This window comes from Pseudophryne corroboree, chromosome 9, assembly GCF_028390025.1.
Source record: "Pseudophryne corroboree isolate aPseCor3 chromosome 9, aPseCor3.hap2, whole genome shotgun sequence".
In the NCBI taxonomy this organism is placed as follows: domain Eukaryota; kingdom Metazoa; phylum Chordata; class Amphibia; order Anura; family Myobatrachidae; genus Pseudophryne; species Pseudophryne corroboree.
The window spans coordinates 121,649,083-121,670,956 of NC_086452.1; the positions used below are offsets into that span (position 1 = coordinate 121,649,083).

The 21,874-nt window shown below is 47.3% G+C and overlaps 1 protein-coding gene across 5 annotated transcripts in view; it reads right to left on the reverse strand.

Moving 5' to 3' along the window:
- The window catches only part of AXDND1 (axonemal dynein light chain domain containing 1), a 254,349-nt gene that overhangs the window by 19,737 nt on the left and 212,738 nt on the right, over positions 1 to 21,874 (reverse strand). For all 5 annotated transcript variants that reach the window (XM_063939813.1, XM_063939816.1, XM_063939814.1 and 2 more), the window contains 2 exons: positions 8,896 to 8,974; positions 2,608 to 2,718 (listed from right to left, as the gene is read on the reverse strand). In XM_063939813.1, coding sequence (XP_063795883.1) covers positions 2,608 to 2,718; positions 8,896 to 8,974 — 190 coding nt within the window. The remainder of the gene's footprint in view (positions 1 to 2,607; positions 2,719 to 8,895; positions 8,975 to 21,874) is intronic.

Sequence of the window (21,874 nt, forward strand, 5' to 3'; positions counted from 1 at the left end):
AAATTAACAGTTAGGAGCTGATTGGCTGGTGCATGTATCACCTTGCATTTATCACTGGTTTATCACTTCTTTATGCCATCTCCAGGTTAATACATCTGCCCCAATGTGCCAGATCATCAGTTCATGCTTCCTGAAACTGATCTTAGCTCATGCGGCAAGTGGAGTAAGTTTGTTATCCAGTTATGCTGCTATGCAAGTCAAGCCAGCTATCCTGTCATACTGCCCTGTCTACCTTGTTCTACTGCACTGTAAGCCAAGTCTGTCATCTTGTCATATTATACTGCAAGCCAAGTTTGAGATCCTGTTATCCTGCACTTCAAGCCAAGTATATCCTGTGTAAACCCTGGTCTCTGTCTTACCCACAAGTGTGTAATAAACCAGATAATTGTTTCATTTTACTTGTGCATTCTACTTCTTTTGAAATACCCACTTGAAAGGATATCCTAAATGACTCGTGACATAGTGAGTCCTAGCAGACAGGTTCTAGTAAGTCTTCACTGACTCAGAGAAGTACCTCTGCTCATTTTAGTATGAGGGATCTAGGGTAGATGGTCCAGACTTTTTATGTAGTTCAATATGTGCAAAGTAGAACAAGTCACCACATTTTCTGTCTAGTCTTGTCATCAGTATTTCGCCACAATTACAGATGGAGCCACAATCATCTTGGCTTCTCTGCTGCACCTAGGCACACCATGGTTTATTAGCATAAACCCTTCATCTTTTGTTCTCAGCCGCAATACAATACATAGAGAACAATACAGCAGGGGATTAAGTCATTACAGCAGGGGATTAAGTCCGACTGCCCTGGCTCAGTTAATCCTATTAAAGGCCAAGATAAAGATGGCTCCATCTGTACATCAGTCTTCCATTTGGTGGTAGAAGACATAAAACTTCAGTCGAGTGACCTTTCATTATTTGTGATTGGATACTCATGACAACAAATGCCAGCCTTCATGGTTGGGGAGCAGTCACACTCTCACTTCCTGGGCCCTGGGACGCATCACTTGCAACTTCCAATAAATGTCTTAGAGCTAAGAGTCTTGTTTTACGCCTTAGTAAGTAGATGTAATTTCAACAAGACAATAAAGATCTTGTCCAACACTGTCAAGGCAGTGACATATTTCATTCATCAGGGAGAAACCATGAGTTCACTAGCGATGAGAGAAGAGCAATATTTATTGACGCCTACAGCAATATGTTCTGGACACCATAGGGTGTTCATTATGGGCAATACAATTAAAAGTGAATATTCTAAGTAGCCAGGAAATAGTCCCTTCACCCAGATTATTTACTTTAACTGGTGGAAAGATGGGATCAACCAGATATCAGTATGATGAATTAAACACAAGGTGCAAATATTGGGCCTAATTAAAATGTGGTTGGAGGTGCGGGGCATGCCGCAATGTAGTGTTGTGCCAGAAGCATACTGAGCATGTGCAGTACAGGTCTGTTACATTGGATGCAGATCATCTGCAAACTCTCAGTGATTGATAGTCTGCTGCCATTTAGGGGCGAGGAGGGGGTGGCCATGCCTGAGTTTCCCAAAATGAAGGTGTATTTCCACTGTTCTGGGGGAGTGATGAGGCCAGGATCTACATCAGAAGACAGAGATTTCCTGCCTCTTTGTTGGATCTGCAAGGGGCGGCTTGCGCATCTTCATGGTTCACGCATATAGCCAATGGTGTTGCAGATGATTTGATGCTGCGTCATAGGACGCAGCTTGGATCAGTAATGATGCTGGAGGCGTGACACCTCCTGCTGCATTACCATATTAGTGTTATCCCTGTTCTCTCCATGTAAGCAGCATTGATAGCACCTCCATCCACATCTTAATCAGGCCCATTAGGGTCTGGTTTGCTCTGGAATTCCTTAGAAGCCCATTTATCGTTGATACTAGCGGCTAATAATCAGCACAGTCTCCTGGTGTGTCCTAGTTGTATCGCGGTGTGTCTAAGATGAAATTTTGGCAAAAAGATGCCCAATGCTCTCATAGTCTCACGGTAAGTGGCGCACCAACATGGGCTGTTTTGCGCGACTGCAGCAATGCTATATGAGGACACATCTGTAGGAACTACCTGCAGGGTAATATATTTATAGTCAGGCTATTGGATACAGGGGAGGTGGGGCAGATATTGGGATGAATGGATTTTCACCTTTTGTTTACTGAATTTACAATCAATCTGATTTTTAATTACTTGTATACATCTTGTTTCTTTAAAAAATCTGCTAAATTGCACATATTGGACCGGACTGAGCCGGCTGATTCGCACCCACATTTCAATAGCAGCAACCTATTTACTTCCTTATACTAATGCAAGAATCCACCCGAGTATGCAAATAATCTGTCCGTCTGTATGTTGACACCTATCCTGCCTACTGTGTTTACAGATAGTGTGCTCCATCAGAGGGTGGAGCAATCCTTATGCACCAGAGAACTCCATCCGTATGTGTATATCCGAGCAACACCAATTTCTTTCTTTCGTTCTTTCTTTGGCACGTGGGCACCAAGCTGAAATTCTCAAGATCTGTCCGACTGAGAATCAGACCCATTGTGCTCATTACTTCAGTGCAACATCTATATACAGTAGCAAAATGCTTCATAACTACCTTATTTCCACTGATGTGCGGATCCTGTGGTCTGATCTCAGATGGAACAGCATAATCTGTGACTTTTGACAGAAGCAATTTGCATATTTCAATCCATTCATCACATGAACACTAAAAAACAATAGAAAAAAACCTACATTACTGGTTTTGAGGTTTTATGTGTAGGCCCTATGCATGCACAGAGATGCCTTATTTCCAACACCAGTTCCAGTTTTAAAAAGGTAACTATGCTTTTGGTCTAATAGTGAATCACTAGTCACATGACCAGTCAGTCACATGACCACTGTATCAATATGTTATTTTAATAAACCTAGATATATTTAATATGCAATAATGTTTTTAATGATCATTTCAATACATTTTTGTTTGCTATTTACATTCACCTAAAATGGTTTAAAATAAGAGGATGCTTGGGACTCCGTAAGGACCATGGGGATAGACGGGCTCCGCAGGAGACATGGGCACTTTAAGAAAGACTTTAGATCTGGGTGTGCACTGGCTCCTCCCTCTATGCCCCTCCTCCAGACCTCAGTTAGAGAAACTGTGCCCAGAGGAGACGGACAGTACGAGGAAAGGATTTTTGTTAATCCAAGGGCAAGATTCATACCAGCCACACCAATAACACTGTATAACTTGTGATATACTACCCAGTTAACAGTATGAAAACAACATAGCATCAGTCCAAGACCGATGAAAACTATAACATAACCCTTATGTAAGCAATAATTATATACAAGTCTTGCAGAAGTAGTCCGCACTTGGGACGGGCGCCCAGCATCCTCTACGGACTACGAGAAAAAGATTTACCGGTAAGATTAAAATCTTATTTTCTCTTATGTCCTAGAGGATGCTGGGGACTCCGTAAGGACCATGGGGATTATACCAAAGCTCCCAAACGGGCGGGAGAGTGCGGATGACTCTGCAGCACCGATTGAGCAAACAGGAGGTCCTCCTCAGCCAGGGTGTCAAACTTATGGAACTTTGCAAAGGTGTTTGAACCTGACCAAGTAGCAGCTCGGCACAGCTGTAGTGCCGAGACCCCTCGGGCAGCTTCCCAAGAAGAACCCACCTTCCTAGTGGAATGGGCCTTGACCGATTTAGGTAACGGCAATCCTGCCGTAGAATGCGCCTGCTGAATCGTGTTACAGATCCAGCGAGCAATAGTCTGCTTTGAAGCAGGAGCGCCAACCTTGTTGGCTGCATACAGGACAAACAGTGCTTCTGTTTTTCTGACTCTAGCCGTTCTGGCCACGTAAATTTTCAAAGCCCTGACCACATCAAGGGACTCGGAATCCTCCAAGTCACGCGTAGCCACAGGCACCACAATAGGTTGGTTCATATGAAAGGATGAGACCACTTTTGGCAGGAATTGATGACGTGTCCGCAATTCCGCTCTATCCATATGGAAAACTAGATAGGGGCTTTTTATGCGATAAAGCCGCTAATTCCGACACTCGCCTAGCCGAAGCCATGGCTAATAACATGACCACCTTCCAAGTGAGATATTTCAACTCCACCGTTTTAAGTGGTTCAAACCAGTGTGACTTAAGGAAACTTAACACCACGTTAAGGTCCCAAGGCGCCACCGGAGGTACAAAAGGAGGCTGAATATGCAGTACTCCCTTCACAAAAGTTTGTACTTCAGGGAGAGAGGCCAATTCCTTTTGAAAGAAAATGGATAAGGCCGAAATCTGAACCTTAATAGAGCCTAATTTTAGGCCCAAGTTCACTCCAGTTTGTAGGAAGTGAAGGAAGTGGCCCAGATTGAATTCTTCCGTAGGAGCATTCCTGGCCTCACACCAAGAAACATATTTTTGCCATATACGGTGATAATGTTTAGATGTCACGTCCTTCCTAGCCTTTATTAGCGTAGGAATTACCTCATCCGGAATACCCTTTTCCGCTAGGATCCGGTGTTCAACCGCCATGCTGTCAAACGCAGCCGCAGTAAGTCTTGGAACAGACAGGGCCCCTGTTGCAACAGGTCCTGTCTTAGAGGAAGAGGCCAAGGATCTTCTGTGAGCATTTCCTGCAGATCCGGATACCAGGTTCTTCGTGGCCAATCTGGAACAATGAGGATTGTTCTCACTCCTCTTTTTCTTACTATTCTCAACACCTTGGATATGAGAGGTAGAGGAGGAAATACATAGACCGACCGGAACACCCACGGTGTCATTAGGGCGTGTACAGCTACTGCCTGAGGGTCTCTTGACCTGGCGCAATACCTCTGTAGCTTCCTGTTGAGGCGGGACGCCATCATGTCTATCTGGGGCAGTCCCCACCGACTTGCAATCTGTGCGAAGACCTCCTGATGAAGTCCCCACTCTCCTGGATGCCGGTCGTGTCTGCTGAGGAAGTCTGCTTCCCAGTTGTCCACTCCCGGAATGAACACTGCTGACAGTGCGCTTACATGATTCTCCGCCCAGTGAAGAATTCTGGTGGCTTCCGCCATCGCCACTCTGCTCCTTGTGCCGCCTTGGCGGTTTACATGAGCTACTGCGGTGACGTTGTCTGACTGGATCAGAACTGGTTGGTCGCGAAGTAAGGTATCCGCTTGACGTAGGGCGTTGTATATGGCCCTTAGTTCCCGGATGTTGATGTGAAGACAAGTCTCCTGACTTGACCAAAGACCTTGGAAATTTCTTCCCTGTGTGACTGCTCCCCAACCTCGGAGGCTCGCATCCGTGATCACCAGGATCCAGTCCTGAATGCCGAACCTGCGGCCCTCTAGAATGTGAGCACTCTGCAGCCACCACAGGAGAGATACCCTGGCCCTGGGGGACAGGGTGATTAACTGATGAATCTGTAGATGTGACCCGGACCACTTGTCCAGTAGGTCCCATTGGAAGATCCTCGCATGGAACCTGCCGAAGGGAATGGCCTCGTATGATGCCACCATCTTTCCCTGGACTCGAGTGCAGTGATGCACTGACACCTGTTTTGGTTTCAATAGGTTCCTGACCAGAGTCATGAGTTCCTGGGCCTTTTCTATCGGAAGATAAACCCTTTTCTGGTCCGTATCCAGAATCATGCCCAAGAAAGTCAGACGAGTCGTAGGAACCAAATGCGACTTCGGGATATTGAGAATCCAGCCATGTTGCTGTAACACCTTCAGTGAAAGTGATACGCTGTTCAGCAACTGCTCTCTTGATCTCGCTTTTATGAGGAGATCGTCCAAGTATGGGGTAATTGTGACACCTTGCTTTCGCAGGAGCACCATCATTTCCGCCATTACCTTGGTGAAAATTCTCGAGGCCGTGGAGAGACCAAATGGCAACGTCTGAAATTGGTAATGACAATCCTGTACCGCAAATCTTAGGTACGCCTGATGAGGTGGATAAATGGGAACATGAAAGTATGCATCCTTTATGTCCAGAGATACCATAAAATCCCCCCCTTCCAGGCTGGCGATGACCGCTCTTAGCGATTCCATCTTGAACTTGAACCTTTTCAAGTACAGGTTCAGGGATTTTAAATTTAATATGGGTCTGACCGAACCGTCCGGTTTCGGGACTACAAACAGGGTCGAGTAATATCCCTGTCCTTGTTGAAGCAGAGGAACCTTGACCACCGCCTGTTGAAGATACAATTTGTGAATTGCATTTAACACTATCTCCCTTTCCTGTGGAGAAGATGGTAGGGCCGATTTGAAAAACCGGCGAGGAGGCACTTCTTCGAATTCCAGCTTGTAACCCTGAGAAACAATTTCTATTGCCCAGGGATCCACCTGCGAGTGAACCCAGATGTGGCTGAAAACTCGAAGACGTGCCCCCACTGGGGCGGACTCCTTTAGGGGAGCCCCAGCGTCATGCGGTTGATTTTGTAGAGGCCGGGGAGGACTTCTGTTCCTGGGAACTAGCTGTGTTGTGCAGCTTTTTTCCTCTGCCCTTACCTCTGGCAAGAAAGGACGCACCTCGTACTTTCTTGTTTCTCTGTGATCGAAAGGACTGCATTTGATAATGTGGTGCTTTCTTAGGCTGTGAGGGAATATAAGGCAAAAAAATTTGATTTACCAGCTGTAGCTGTGGAGACCAGGTCCGAGAGACCTTCCCCAAACAATTCCTCACCCCGGTAAGGTAAAACCTCCATATGCCTTTTTGAGTGGGCATCACCTGTCCATTGCCGGGTCCATAGGACTCGTCTAGCAGAAATCGACATAGCGTTTATTCTAGAACCCAGTAGACTGTCTCTTTGAGCATCTCTCATATGTAGGACAGCATCTTTTATATGCCCTAGGGTCAATAAAATAGTGTCCTTATCTAGGGTCTCAATCTCCGCTGATAAGGTATCTGTCCATGCTGCTACCGCGCTACAAACCCAGGCCGACGCAATTGCCGGTCTGAGTAAGGTACCACAATGTGTGTAAATGGACTTTAGGGTAACCTCCTGCTTGCGGTCAGCAGGAGCCCTGAGGCTAGCCGTATCCTGGGATGGCAGCGCTACCTTTTTGGATAAGCGTGTCAATGCTTTGTCCACCCTAGGGAAGGATTCCCACCGTATCCTGTCCGTTGGCGGGAAAGGATACGCCATAAGAATCCTTTTGGGAATCTGCAGTTTTTTGTCTGGAGATTCCCAAGCTTTTTCACATAATTCGTTCAACTCATGTGAGGAGGGAAAGGAGATCTCAGGTTTCTTTCCCTTATACATGTGTACCCTCGTGTCAGGGACAGGGGGTTCCTCTGTGATATGCAAAACATCTTTTATTGCAATAATCATATATCGAATATATTTAGCCAATTTTGGCTGTAACTTTGCATCATCGTAGTCGATACTGGAGTCAGAATCCGTGTCGGTATCTGTGTCAACTATTTGGGATAGTGGGCGCTTTTGAGACCCCAAAGGTCCCTGCGACATAGGGACAGGCATGGGTTGACTCCCTGACTGTTCCCTAGCTTCAGCTTTGTCTAATCTTTTGTGCAATAAGTTTATATTAGCACTAAAACATTCCACATATCCATCCAGTCAGGTGTTGGCGTTGACGACGGAGACACCACATTCATTTGCTCCCGCTCCTCTCTAGGAGAGCCTTCTACCTCAGACATGTCGACACACGCGTACCGACACACCACACACTCAGGGAATCCTCTTATCTGAAGACAGTTCCCCCACAAGGCCCTTTGGAGAGATAGAGAGAGAGTATGCCAGCACACACCCCAGCGCTATATGACCCAGGAAAAAAACACAATAATTTTATGTTTACCCAGTAGCGCTGTATTCACATATATATATGCGCCTAATTATGTGCCCCCCCTCTTCTTTAAAACCCTCTTTCTACAGTGGTATAAGCAAGGGAGAGTCCGGGGAGCTTCCTCTCAGCGGTGCTGTGGAGAAAATGGTGCTGGTGAGTGCCGAGGGAGAAGCCCCGCCCCCTCGGCGGCGGGCTTCTGTCCCGCTGAAATATAGTAAAAATTGGCGGGGGCTCATATATATATATATACAGTGCCCAGCTGTATATATACTTATTTTGCCAAAAGAGAGGTCTATATGCTGCCCAGGGCGCCCCCCCTGCGCCCTGCACCCTTACAGTGACTGCCGTGTGTGAGGTGTATGGGAGCAATGGCGCACAGCTTTACTGCTGTGCGTTACCTCAGTGAAGATCATGCAGTCTTCTGCTGCCTCTGAAGTCTTCTTTTCTTCTCATACTCACCCGGCTTCTATCTTCCGGCTCTGCGAGGGGGACGGCGGCGCGGCTCTGGGACGGACGGCGAGGGTGAGACCTGCGTACCGATCCCTCTGGAGCTAATGGTGTCCAGTAGCCTAAGAAGCAGAGCCTTTAAACTCACAGAAGTAGGTCTGATTCTCTCCCGTCAGTCCCTCGATGCAGGGAGTCTGTTGCCAGCAGGCTCCCTGAAAATAAAAAACCTAACAAATATACTTTCTGTCAGGAAACTCAGGAGAGCTCCCTGAAAAGCACCCAGTCTCCTCTGGGCACACTAGTAAACTGAGGTCTGGAGGAGGGGCATAGAGGGAGGAGCCAGTGCACACCCAGATCTAAAGTCTTTCTTAAAGTGCCCATGTCTCCTGCGGAGCCCGTCTATCCCCATGGTCCTTACGGAGTCCCCAGCATCCTCTAGGACGTAAGAGAAAATGTGTTTTCCTAATTTTAAGAACATATTTCCTCCAAGAGAAGACTCATTTTGAACGTGTTTGTGGCAAATAAAAGAATACACATCTTGATGTGAGGATAGCCAAATAAAATCAACTTCTTTTTTATTTTTATTTTTTTATCCATTGGCAGTATCTATCTATGCAGTAACAATAAGAATAACATTACCAACCAGCCCTCACCTTTATTGCCTGTAGTTGTCTCAACTCACATCCAGAATCTTCATCCAGATGATTATTTTCCAGCATATCCTGGCAAGACCTGTCATGTGAGAGGTATTGTTAGTTTAAATCTTCCAATCGGTTGCTGTTCAGTATCTTCACCACTGTCTCTATGTCATTGATTTGAAGACCTTGTCACTGAAAATGACCCTGGTTTTAAAATCAGAAATCCTGTTAGAAAATGTTAATACAGGTTGAGTATCCCATATCCAAATATTCCGAAATACGGAATATTCCGAAATACAGACTTTATTGAGTGAGAGTGAGATAGTGAAACCTTTGTTTTCTGATGGCTCAATGGGGGTCATTCCGAGTTGTTCGCTCGGTAAATTTCTTCGCATCGCAGCGATTTTCCGCTTAGTGCGCATGCGCAATGTTCGCACTGCGACTGCGCCAAGTAAATTTGCTATACAGTTAGGTATTTTACTCACGGCTTTTTCTTCGTTCAGGCGATCGGAGTGTGATTGACAGGAAGTGGGTGTTTCTGGGCGGAAACAGGCCGTTTTATGGGAGTGTGGGAAAAAACGCTACCGTTTCTGGGAAAAACGCGGGAGTGGCTGGAGAAACGGAGGAGTGTCTGAGCGAACGCTGGGTGTGTTTATGACGTCAAACCAGGAACGACAAGCACTGAACTGATCGCAGATGCCGAGTAAGTCTGGAGCTACTCAGAAACTGCTAAGAGGTGTGTAGTCGCAATTTTGAGAATCTTTCGTTCGCAAATTTAAGAAGCTAAGATTCACTCCCAGTAGGCGGCGGCTTAGCGTGTGCAAAGCTGCTAAAAGCAGCTTGCGAGCGAACAACTCGGAATGAGGGCCAATGTACACAAACTTTACCTTCAGGCTGTGTGTATAAAGTGTATATGAAACATAAATGAATTGTGTGAATGTTCACACACTTTGTTTAATGCACAAAGTTATTAAAAATAAGAATTTACTTACCGATAATTCTATTTCTCGGAGTCCGTAGTGGATGCTGGGGTTCCTGAAAGGACCATGGGGAATAGCGGCTCCGCAGGAGACAGGGCACAAAAAGTAAAGCTTTAGGATCAGGTGGTGTGCACTGGCTCCTCCCCCTATGACCCTCCTCCAAGCCTCAGTTAGGATACTGTGCCCGGACGAGCGTACACAATAAGGAAGGATTTTGAATCCCGGGTAAGACTCATACCAGCCACACCAATCACACTGTACAACCTGTGATCTGAACCCAGTTAACAGTATGATAACAGCGGAGCCTCTGAAAGATGGCTCACAACAATAATAACCCGATTTTTGTAACTATGTACAAGTATTGCAGATAATCCGCACTTGGGATGGGCGCCCAGCATCCACTACGGACTCCGAGAAATAGAATTATCGGTAAGTAAATTCTTATTTTCTCTATCGTCCTAGTGGATGCTGGGGTTCCTGAAAGGACCATGGGGATTATACCAAAGCTCCCAAACGGGCGGGAGAGTGCGGATGACTCTGCAGCACCGAATGAGAGAACTCCAGGTCCTCCTTAGCCAGGTTATCAAATTTGTAGGATTTTACAAACGTGTTTGCCCCTGACTAAATAGCCGCTCGGCAAAGTTGTAAAGCCGAGACCCCTCGGGCAGCCGCCCAAGATGAGCCCACCTTCCTTGTGGAATGGGCATTTACATATTTTGGCTGTGGCAGGCCTGCCACAGAATGTGCAAGCTGAATTGTATTACACATCCAACTAGCAAAAGTCTGCTTAGAAGCAAGAGCACCCAGTTTGTTGGGTGCATACAGGATAACAGCAAGTCAGTTTTCCTGACTCCAGCCGTCCTGGAACCTATATTTTCAGGGCCCTGACCACATCTAGCAACTTGGAGTCCTCCAAGTCCCTAGTAGGCGCAAGACACCACAATAAGCTGGTTCAGGTGAAACACTGACACCACCTTAGGGAGAGAACTGGGGACGAGTCCGCAGCTCTGCCCTGTCCGAATGGACAAACAGATATGGGCTTTTTTGAGAAAAAAACCACCAATTTGACACTCGCCTGGTCCAGGCCAGGTCCAAGAGCATGTTCACTTTTCATGTGAGATGCTTCAAATCCACAGATTTGACTGGTTTTAAACCAATGTGTTTTGAGGAATCCCAGAACTACGTTGAGATCCCACAGTGCCACTGGAGGCACAAAAGGGGGTTGTATATGCAATACTCCCTTGACAAACTTCTGGACTTCAGGAACTGAAGCCAATTCTTTCTGGAAGAAAAATCGACAGGGCCGAAATTTGAACCTTAATGGACCCCAATTTGAGGCCCATAGACACTCCTGTTTGCAGGAAATGCAGGAATCGACCGAGTTGAAATTTCTTCGTGGGGCCTTCCTGGCCTCACACCACGCAACATATTTTCGCCACATGTGGTGATAATGTTGTGCGGTCACCTCCTTTCTGGCTTTGACCAGGGTAGGAATGACCTCTTCCTGAATGCCTTTTCCCTTAGGATCCGGCGTTCCACCGCCATGCCGTCAAACGCAGCTGCGGTAAGTCTTGGAACAGACATGGTACTTGCTGAAACAAGTCCCTTCTTAGCGGCAGAGGCCATAAGTCCTCTGTGAGCATCTCTTGAAGTTCCGGGTACCAAGTCCTTCTTGGCCAATCCGGAGCCATGAGTATAGTTCTTACTCCTCTACGTCTTATAATTCTCAGTACCTTAGGTATGAAAAGCAGAGGATGGAACACATACACCGACTGGTACACCCACGGTGTTACCAGAACGTCCACAGCTATTGCCTGAGGGTCTCTTAACCTGGCGCAATACCTGTCCCGTTTTTTGTTCAGACGGGACGCCATCATGTCCACCTTTGGTAATTCCCAACGGTTTACAATCATGTGGAAAACTTCCTCATGAAGTTCCCACTCTGCCGGGTGGAGGTCGTGCCTACTGAGGGAGTCTGCTTCCCAGTTTCCATTCCCGGAATGAAACACTGCTGACAGTGCTATCACATGATTTTCCGCCCAGCGAAAAGTCCTTGCAGTTTTTGCCACTGCCCTCCTGCTTCTTGTGCCGCCCTGTCTATTTACGTGGGCGACTGCCGTGATGTTTTATCCCACTGGATCAATATCGGCTGACCTTGAAGCAGAGGTCTTGCTAAGCTTAGAGCATTATAAATTTACCCTTAGCTATATTTATGTGGAGAAAAGTCTCCAGACTTGATCACACTCCCTGGAAATTTTTTCCTTGTGTGACTGCTCCCCAGCCTCTCGGGCTGGCCTCCGTGGTCACCAACATCCAAAACTGAATGCCGAATCTGCGGCCCTCTAGAAGATGAGCACTCTGTAACCACCACAGGAGAGACACCCTTGTCCTTGGATATAGGGTTATCCGCTGATGCATCTGAAGATGCGATCCGGACCATTTGTCCAGCAGATCCCACTGAAAAGTTCTTGCATGAAATCTGCCGACTGGAATTGCTTCGAAGGAAGTCACCATTTTTTTTACCATGGCCCTTGTGCAATGATGCACTGATTTTAGGAGGTTCCTGACTAGCTCGGATAACTCCCTGGCTTTCTCTTCCGGGAGAAACACCTTTTTCTGGACTGTGTCCAGAATCATCCCTAAGCACAGGAGACTTGTTGTCGGGATCATGCTACTCCGACCTCCAACTGTTCCCTGGACTTTGCCCTTATCAGGAGATCGTCCAAGTAAGGGATAATTAAGACGCCTTTTCTTCGAAGAAGAACCATCATTTCAGCCATTACCTTGGTAAAGACCCGGGGTGCCGTGGACAATCCAAACGGCAGCGTCTGAAACTGATAGTGACAGTTCTGTACCACGAACCTGAGGTACCCTTAGTGATAAGGGCAAATTTGGGACATGGAGGTAAGCATCCCTGATGTCTCGGGACACCATATAGTCCCCTTCTTCCCGGTTCGTTATCACTGCTCTGAGTGACTCCATCTTGATTTGAACCTTTGTAAGTGTTCAAATTTTTTTAGATTTAGAATAGGTCTCACCTAGCCTTCTGGCTTCAGTACCACAATATAGTGTGGAATAATACCCCTTTTCTTGTTGTAGGAGGGGTAATTTAATTATCACCTGCTGGGAATACAGCTCGTGAATTGTTTCCCATACTGCCTCCTTGTCGGAGGGAGACCTTGGTAAAGCAGACTTCAGGAGCCTGCGCAGGGGAAACGTCTCGACATTCCAATCTGTACCCCTGGGATACTACTTGTAGGATCCAGGGGTCCTGTACGGTCTCAGCGTCATGCTGAGAGCTTGTCAGAAGCGGTGGAACGCTTCTGTTCCTGGGAATGGGCTGCCTGCTGCAGTCTTCTTCCCTTTCCTCTATCCCTGGGCAGATATGACTCTTATAGGGACGAAAGGACTGAAGCTGAAAAGACGGTGTCTTTTTCTGCAGAGATGTGACTTAGGGTAAAAAACGGTGGATTTTCCAGCAGTTGCCGTGGCCACCAGGTCCGATGGACCGACCCCAAATAACTCCTCTTCCTTTATACGGCAATACACCTTTGTGCCGTTTGGAATCTGCATCACCTGACCACTGTCGTGTCCATAAACATCTTCTGGCAGATATGGACATCGCACTTACTCTTGATGCCAGAGTGCAAATATCCCTCTGTGCATCTCGCATATATAGAAATGCATCCTTTAAATGCTCTATAGTCAATAAAATACTGTCCCTGTCAAGGGTATCAATATTTTTAGTCAGGGAATCCGACCAAGCCACCCCAGCTCTGCACATCCAGGCTGAGGCGATCGCTGGTCGCAGTATAACACCAGTATGTGTGTATATACTTTTTATGATATTTTCCAGCCTCCTGTCAGCTGGCTCCTTGAGGACGGCCCTATCTATAGACGGTACCGCCACTTGTTCTGATAAGCGTGTGAGCGCCTTATCCACCCTAAGGGGTGTTTCCCAACGCGCCCTAACTTCTGGCGGGAAAGGGTATACCGCCCATATTTTCTATCGGGGGGAACCCACGCATCATCACACACTTCATTTAATTTATCTGATTCAGGAAAAACTACGGTAGTTTTTTCACATCCCACATAATACCCTCTTTTGTGGTACTTGTAGTATCAGAAATATGTAACACCTCCTTCATTGCCCTTAACGTGTGGCCCTAATAAGGAATACGTTTGTTTATTCACCGTCGACACTGGATTCAGTGTCCCTGTCTGTGTCTGTGTCGACCGACTAAAGTAAACGGGCGTTTTAAAACCCCTGACGGTGTTTTTGAGACGTCTGGACCGGTACTAATTGTTTGTCGGCCGTCTCATGTCGTCAACCGACCTTGCCGCGTGTTGACATTATCACGTAATTCCCTAAATAAGCCATCCATTCCGGTGTCGACTCCCTAGAGAGTGACATCACCATTACAGGCAATTGCTCCGCCTCCTCACCAACATCGTCCTCATACATGTCGACACACACGTACCGACACACAGCACACACACAGGGAATGCTCTGATAGAGGACAGGACCTACTAGCCCTTTGGAGAGACAGAGGGAGAGTTTGCCAGCACACACCAAAAACGCTATAATTATATAGGGACAACCTTATATAAGTGTTTTCCCTTATAGCATCTTTTTTATATATTTCTAACGCCAAATTAGTGCCCCCCCTCTCTGTTTTAACCCTGTTTCTGTAGTGCAGTGCAGGGGAGAGCCTGGGAGCCTTCCCTCCAGCCTTTCTGTGAGGGAAAATGGCGCTGTGTGCTGAGGAGATAGGCCCCGCCCCTTTTTCGGCGGCCTCGTCTCCCGCTCTTAACGGATTCTGGCAGGGGTTAAATATCTCCATATAGCCCCCGGAGGCTATATGTGAGGTATTTTTAGCCAAAAATAGGTTTTCATTGCCTCCCAGGGCGCCCCCCTTCCAGCGCCCTGCACCCTCAGTGACTGCCGTGTGAAGTGTGCTGAGAGGAAATGGCGCACAGCTGCAGTGCTGTGCGCTACCTTAAGAAGACTGAGGAGTCTTCATGCCGCCGATTCTGGACCTTCTTCTTGTTTCAGCATCTGCAAGGGGGCCGGCGGCGAGGCTCCGGTGACCATCCAGGCTGTACCTGTGATCGTCCCTCTGGAGCTAATGTCCAGTAGCCAAAGAAGCCAATCCATCCTGCACGCAGGTGAGTTCACTTCTTCTCCCCTAAGTCCCTCGTTGCAGTGATCCTGTTGCCAGCAGGACTCACTGTAAAATAAAAAACCTAAGCTAAACTTTTCTAAGCAGCTCTTTAGGAGAGCCACCTAGATTGCACCCTTCTCGGCCGGGCACAAAAATCTAACTGAGGCTTGGAGGAGGGTCATAGGGGGAGGAGCCAGTGCACACCACCTGATCCTAAAGCTTTACTTTTTGTGCCCTGTCTCCTGCGGAGCCGCTATTCCCCATGGTCCTTTCAGGAACCCCAGCATCCACTAGGACGATAGAGAAATATTGGCTAAAATTACCGTATATACTCGAGTATAAGTCGACCCGAATATAAGCCGAGGCACCTAATTTTACCACAAAAAACTGGGAAAAATTACTGCCTCGAGTATAAGCCTAGGGTGGGAAATGCACGGTGCCAGGGGGTTTCATGCTCAGGGTGTCATGCTCGTTGCCAGGGGTTTCATGCGGTAGGTGTTATGCTTGTTGCCAGGGGGTAATGCTTGTTGCTAGGGTTGTGCCCCCAGTGCCACATATACCCCCAGTGACAGATATCCCCCCACAGTGCCAGATAAAAACATGCCCCCGTTGCTTTGCCCCCAGTAGTTATGCCCCTTCTTTGCCCCCAGTAGTTGTGCCCCCTCTTTCATTGCCCCCAGTAGTTATGCCCTCTCTTTCTTTGCCCCCAGTAGTTGTGCCCCCTCTTTTATTGCCCCCAGTAGTTATGACCCCTTTTTCTTTGCCCCCAGTAGTTGTGCCCCCTTTCTTTGCCCCCAGTAGTTGTACCCCCTCTTTCTTTGCCCCCTGTTGCTGTGCCCCCGTCGCCGCTTGCAAGCACACAAACACACACAAAAACAATACTTACCACTGCCCCGCTTCTGCTTCCCGACCGCTTCTTTTGCTGCTGCTCCGCCTGTCCGCCCGCTCCGTCTGTCCGCCTGCTTCCCGGCACCCGATCATCTCTATGGGAGAGACGTCATGACGTCTCTCCCATAGCAACGCCGCACAGACACTAGAGGTCAATAATGACCTCTAGTGTCTGTCCCTGGAGCCGGCTGCAGCGGACGCCCACACAGCCCACGGCGTCCGCTGCAGCCGTTGACTCGAGTATAAGCCGAGGGGGGCTTTTTCAGCATAGAAAAATGTGCTGAAAAAGTCGGCTTATACTCGAGTATATACGGTACCTTCAGGCTGTGTGTATAAGGTGTATATGAAACATAAATGTATTCTGTGCTTAGACTTGGGTCCTATCGCCATGATATCTCATTATTGTATGCAATTATTCCAGAATACGGAAAAATCCGATATCCAAAATACTTCTGGTCCCAAGCATTTTGGATAAGGGATACTCAACCTGTAATGAGTTATAATTCTGCATAGTATTATGGACTACCATGGCCGCCACATTCACATGGCACGTGATGGTGTAGCAAGGGTGATGGGTGGGTGGTTGGGAAGGGGGGGTTGGAATCCCCCTCTGAGTTCTGTAGGCACTGTGACATTCTCCCCCTCTTTTTGACCCCCTTGTACTTGTTTAGCAGAATGACTGTGTGTGGCAGCCATACTTGTTTACAATCCAGAGAGATTTTGAAATAGAAAGAAATAACAGGAATAACAGGTAAAGAAAACAGCAAAATGCATGCGGAAAAAAGGCAATTAATTGGTATGCAGTCAATTTGTCATGGGTATGGGCCATCAGTACAATGTCAACATATACAGAATGTCAACATGGAACATGTTGACATTCACAATGTTGACACTGTCAATTTAAAAAACACAGAATTAGGGTTAGGCTGCAATTATTTATTTATTTATTATTTATTTATTTATTATCAGTTTCTTATATAGCGCAGCATATTCTGTTGCGCTTTACAATTAGAACAACAGTTATAGAACAAAACTGGGAAAAGACAGACAGACATAGAGGTAGGAAGGCCCTGCTCGCAAGCTTACAATCCATAGGGAAAATAAGATTTTACTCACCGGTAAATCTATTTCTCGTAGTCCGTAGTGGATGCTGGGAACTCCGTAAGGACCATGGGGAATAGCGGCTCCGCAGGAGACTGGGCACAACTAAAAGAAAGCTTTTAGACTACCTGGTGTGCACAGGCTCCTCCCACTATGATCCTCCTCCAAGCCTCAGTTAGGATACTGTGCCCGGAAGAGCTGACACAATAAGGAAGGATTTTGAATCCCGGGTAAGACTCATACCAGCCACACCAATCACACCGTATAACTTGTGATACTATACCCAGTTAACAGTATGAAATATAACTGAGCCTCTCAACAGATGGCTCGTTAGGCAATAACTACATACAAGTATTGCAGACAATCCGCACTTGGGATGGGCGCCCAGCTTCCACTACGGACTACGAGAAATAGATTTACCGGTGAGTAAAATCTTATTTTCTCTGACGTCCTAGTGGATGCTGGGAACTCCGTAAGGACCATGGGGATTATACCAAAGCTCCCAAACGGGCGGGAGAGTGCGGATGACTCTGCAGCACCGAATGAGAGAACTCAAGGTCCTCCTCAGCCAGGGTATCAAATTTGTAGAATTTTGCAAACGTGTTTGCCCCTGACCAAGTTGCAGCTCGGCAAAGTTGTAAAGCCGAGACCCCTCGGGCAGCCGCCCAAGATGAGCCCACTTTCCTCGTGGAATGGGCTTTTACTGATTTAGGATGCGGCAATTCAGCCGCAGAATGCTCCAGCTGAATTGTGCTACAAATTCAGCGAGCAATAGTCTGCTTAGAAGCAGGAGCACCTATTTTGTTGGGTGCCTACAGGATAAAAAGCGAGTCAATTTTCCTGACTCCAGCCGTCCTGGAAATATAAATTTTTTAAGGCCCTGACTACGTCCAGTAACTTGGAATCTTCCAAGTCCCTAGTAGCCGCAGGCACTACAATAGGTTGGTTCAAGTGAAAAGCTGATACCACCTTAGGGAGAAACTGGGGACGAGTCCTCAATTCTGCCCTATCCATATGGAAAATTTTACATGACAAAGCCGCCAATTCTGACACACGCCTGGCCGAAGCCAAGGCCAATAACATGACCACTTTCCACGTGAGATATTTCAAATCCACAGTTTTAAGTGGCTCAAACCAATGTGATTTTAGGAAACTCAACACCACGTTGAGATCCCAAGGTGCCACAGGAGGCACAAAAGGGGGCTGAATATGTAGCACTCCCTTTACAAATGTCTGAACTCCAGGCAGTGAAGCCAGTTCTTTCTGGAAGAAAATCGACAGAGCCGAAATCTGGACCTTAATGGAACCCAAGTTTAGGCCCATAGTCACTCCTGACTGTAGGAAGTGCAGAAAACGACCCAGCTGAAATTTCTCTGTTGGGGCCTTCCTGGCCTCACACCACGCAACATATTTTCGCCAAATACGGTGATAATGGTTTGCGGTTACTTCTTTCCTGGCTTTTATCAGCGTAGGAATGACTTCCTCCGGAATGCCCTTTTCCTTTAGGATCCGGAATTCAACCGCCATGCCGTCAAACGCAGCCGCGGTAAGTCTTGGAACAGACAGGGCCCCTGCTGTAGCAGATCCTGTCTGAGCGGTAGAGGCCATGGGTCCTCTGATATCATTTCTTGAAGTTCTGGGTACCAAGCTCTTCTTGGCCCATCCGGAACCACGAGTATCGTTCTTACTCCTCGTCTTCTTATTATTCTCAGTACCTTTGGTATGAGAGGCAGAGGAGGGAATACATAAACCGACTGGTACACCCACGGTGTCACTAGAGCGTCCACCGCTATCGCCTGAGGGTCCCTTGACCTGGCGCAATATCTAGATTTTTGTTTAGGCGGGACGCCATCATGTCCACCTGTGGCCTTTCCCAACAGTTTACCAACAGTTGGAAGACTTCTGGATGAAGTCCCCACTCTCCCGGGTGTAGGTCGTGTCTGCTGAGGAAGTCTGCTTCCCAGTTGACCACTCCCGGAATGAACACTGCTGACAGTGCTAAGACGTGATTTTCCGCCCATCAGAGAATCCTTGTGGCTTCTGCCATCGCCATCCTGCTTCTTGTGCCGCCCTGTCGTTTTACATGGGCGACTGCCGTGATGTTGTCTGATTGGTTCAGTACCGGCTGGTTTTGAAGCAGAGGCCTGGCCAGACTTAGGGCATTGTAAATGGCCCTCAGTTCCAGAATATTTATGTGTAGGGACGACTCCTGACTTGACCAAAGTCCTTGGAAATTTCTTCCCTGTGTGACTGCCCCCCAGCCTCGAAGGCTGGCATCCGTGGTTACCAGGACCCAGTCCTGTATGCCGAATCTGCGGCCCTCTTGAAGATGAGCACTCTGCAGCCACCACAGTAGAGATACCCTGGTCCTTGGAGACAGGGTTATCAGCCGATGCATCTGAAGATGCGATGCCGACCACTTGTCCAAGAGGTCCCACTGAAAGGTTCTTGCATGGAACCTGCCGAATGGAATTCTGCTTCTTAAGAAGCTATCATTTTTCCCAGGACTCGTGTGCAGTGATGCACCGATACCTGTTTTGGTTTCAGGAGGTCTCTGACTAGAGATGACAGCTCCTTGGCTTTCTCCTGCGGGAGAAATACTTTTTTCTGTTCTGTGTCCAGAACCATCCCCAGGAACAGTAGGCGTGTGGTAGGAACCAGCTGTGACTTTGGAATGTATAGAATCCATCCGTGCTGTTGTAGCACTTCCCGAGATAGTGCTACTCCGACCAACAACTGCTCCTTGGACCTCGCCTTTATAAGGAGATCGTCCAAGTACGGGATAATTAAAACTCCCTTCTTTCGAAGGAGTATCATCATTTCTGCCATTACCTTGGTAAAGACCCTCGGTGCCGTGGACAGTCCAAACGGCAGTGTTTGGAATTGGTAATGGCAATCCTGTACCACAAATCTGAGGTACTCCTGGTGAGGATGGTAAATAGGGACATGTAGGTAAGCATCCTTGATGTCCAGGGATACCATGTAATCCCCCTCCTCCAGGCTTGCAATAACCGCCCTGAGCGATTCCATCTTGAACTTGAATTTTTTTATGTATGTGTTCAAGGATTTCAAATTTAACATGGGTCTCACCGAACCGTCCGGTTTCGGTACCACAAACAGTGTGGAATAGTAACCCCGTCCTTGTTGAAGTAGGGGCACCTTGACTATCACCTGCTGGGAATACAGCTTGTGAATTGCCTCTAGCACAGCCTCCCTGCCTGAGGGAGTTGTCGGCAAGGCAGATTTGAGGAAACGGCGGGGGGGAGACGCCTCGAATTCCAGCTTGTACCCCTGAGATACTACTTGAAGGATCCAGGGATCCACCTGTGAGCAAGCCCACTGATCGCTGAAATTTTTGAGGCGGCCCCCCACCGTAACTGGCTACTCCTGTGGAGCCCCCGCGTCATGCGGTGGACTCAGAGGAAGCGGGGGAAGAATTTTGATTCTGGGAACTGGCTGACTGGTGCAGCTTTTTCCCTCTTCCCTCGTCTCTGTGCAGAAAGGAAGCGCCTTTGACCCGCTTGCTTTTCTGAAGCCGAAAGGACTGTACCTGATAATACAGTGCTTTCTTAGGCTGTGAGGAAACCTGAGGTAAAAATTTTTCTTGCCAGCTGTTGCTGTGGATACGAGGTCCCAGAGACCATCCCTAAACAATTCCTCACCCTTATAAGGCTCTATGTGCCTTTTAAAGTCAGCATCACCTGTCCAGTGTCGGGTCTCTAATAGAGATGAGCGGGTTCGGTTCCTCGGAATCCGAACCCGCCCGAGCTTCATGTTTTTTTACACGGGTCCGAGCGACTAGGATCTTCCCGCCTTGCTCGGTTAACCCGAGCGCGCCCGAACGTCATCATCCCGCTGTCGGATTCTCGCGAGGCTCGGATTCTATCGCGAGACTCGGATTCTATATAAGGAGCCGCGCGTCGCCGCCATTTTCACACGTGCATTGAGATTGATAGGGAGAGGACGTGGCTGGCGTCCTCTCCGTTTATAGAGAGTGAGACTAGAGTAGAGAGAGACACAGTAGTAATTTTGGGGAGCATTAGGAGGAGTACTTTAGGAGGAGTACTACTACTTGCTGAAGTGATAGATAGATAGTGTGACTGTATAATGTATATCTGACTTGTGGGGGAGACACTGACAGTGGGGAGCAGTTAGAGTCTGAGAGCAGGACTCAGGAGTACATATAACGTACAGTGCACACTTTTGCTGCCAGAGTGCCACACTGCCATTGTGACCACACTGACCACCTGTATAATATATATTGTGATTGTCTGCATAGGAGTACTACTTGCAAGTTGCTGATAGTGTGACCAGTGACCTGACCACCAGTTTATAATAATCACCACCAGTTTAATATATATAATATATATATATAATTGTATATAATATATATATAATATTGTATACCACCTACCCGTGGTTTTTTTTTTTTCCTTTCTTCTTGATACATACTACTATAGTAGCTTACTGTAGCAGTCTGCGGTGCTGCTGAGCTGACAGTGTCCAGCAGGTCCGTCATCAGTCATTACATAATAAATATATATTATATACCTGTCCGGCTGCAGTACTAGTGATATTATATATATATATATATTGATTTCATCTCATTATCATCCAGTCTATATTAGCAGCAGACACAGTACGGTAGTCCACGGCTGTAGCTACCTCTGTGTCGGCAGTCGCTGGTCCATCCATAATTGTATACCACCTACCCGTGTTTTTTTTCTTTTTCTTTCTTCTTGATACATACTACTATAGTAGCTTACTGTAGCAGTCTGCGGTGCTGCTGAGCTGACAGTGTCCAGCAGGTCCGTCATCAGTCATTAGTACATAATAAATATATATTATATACCTGTCCGG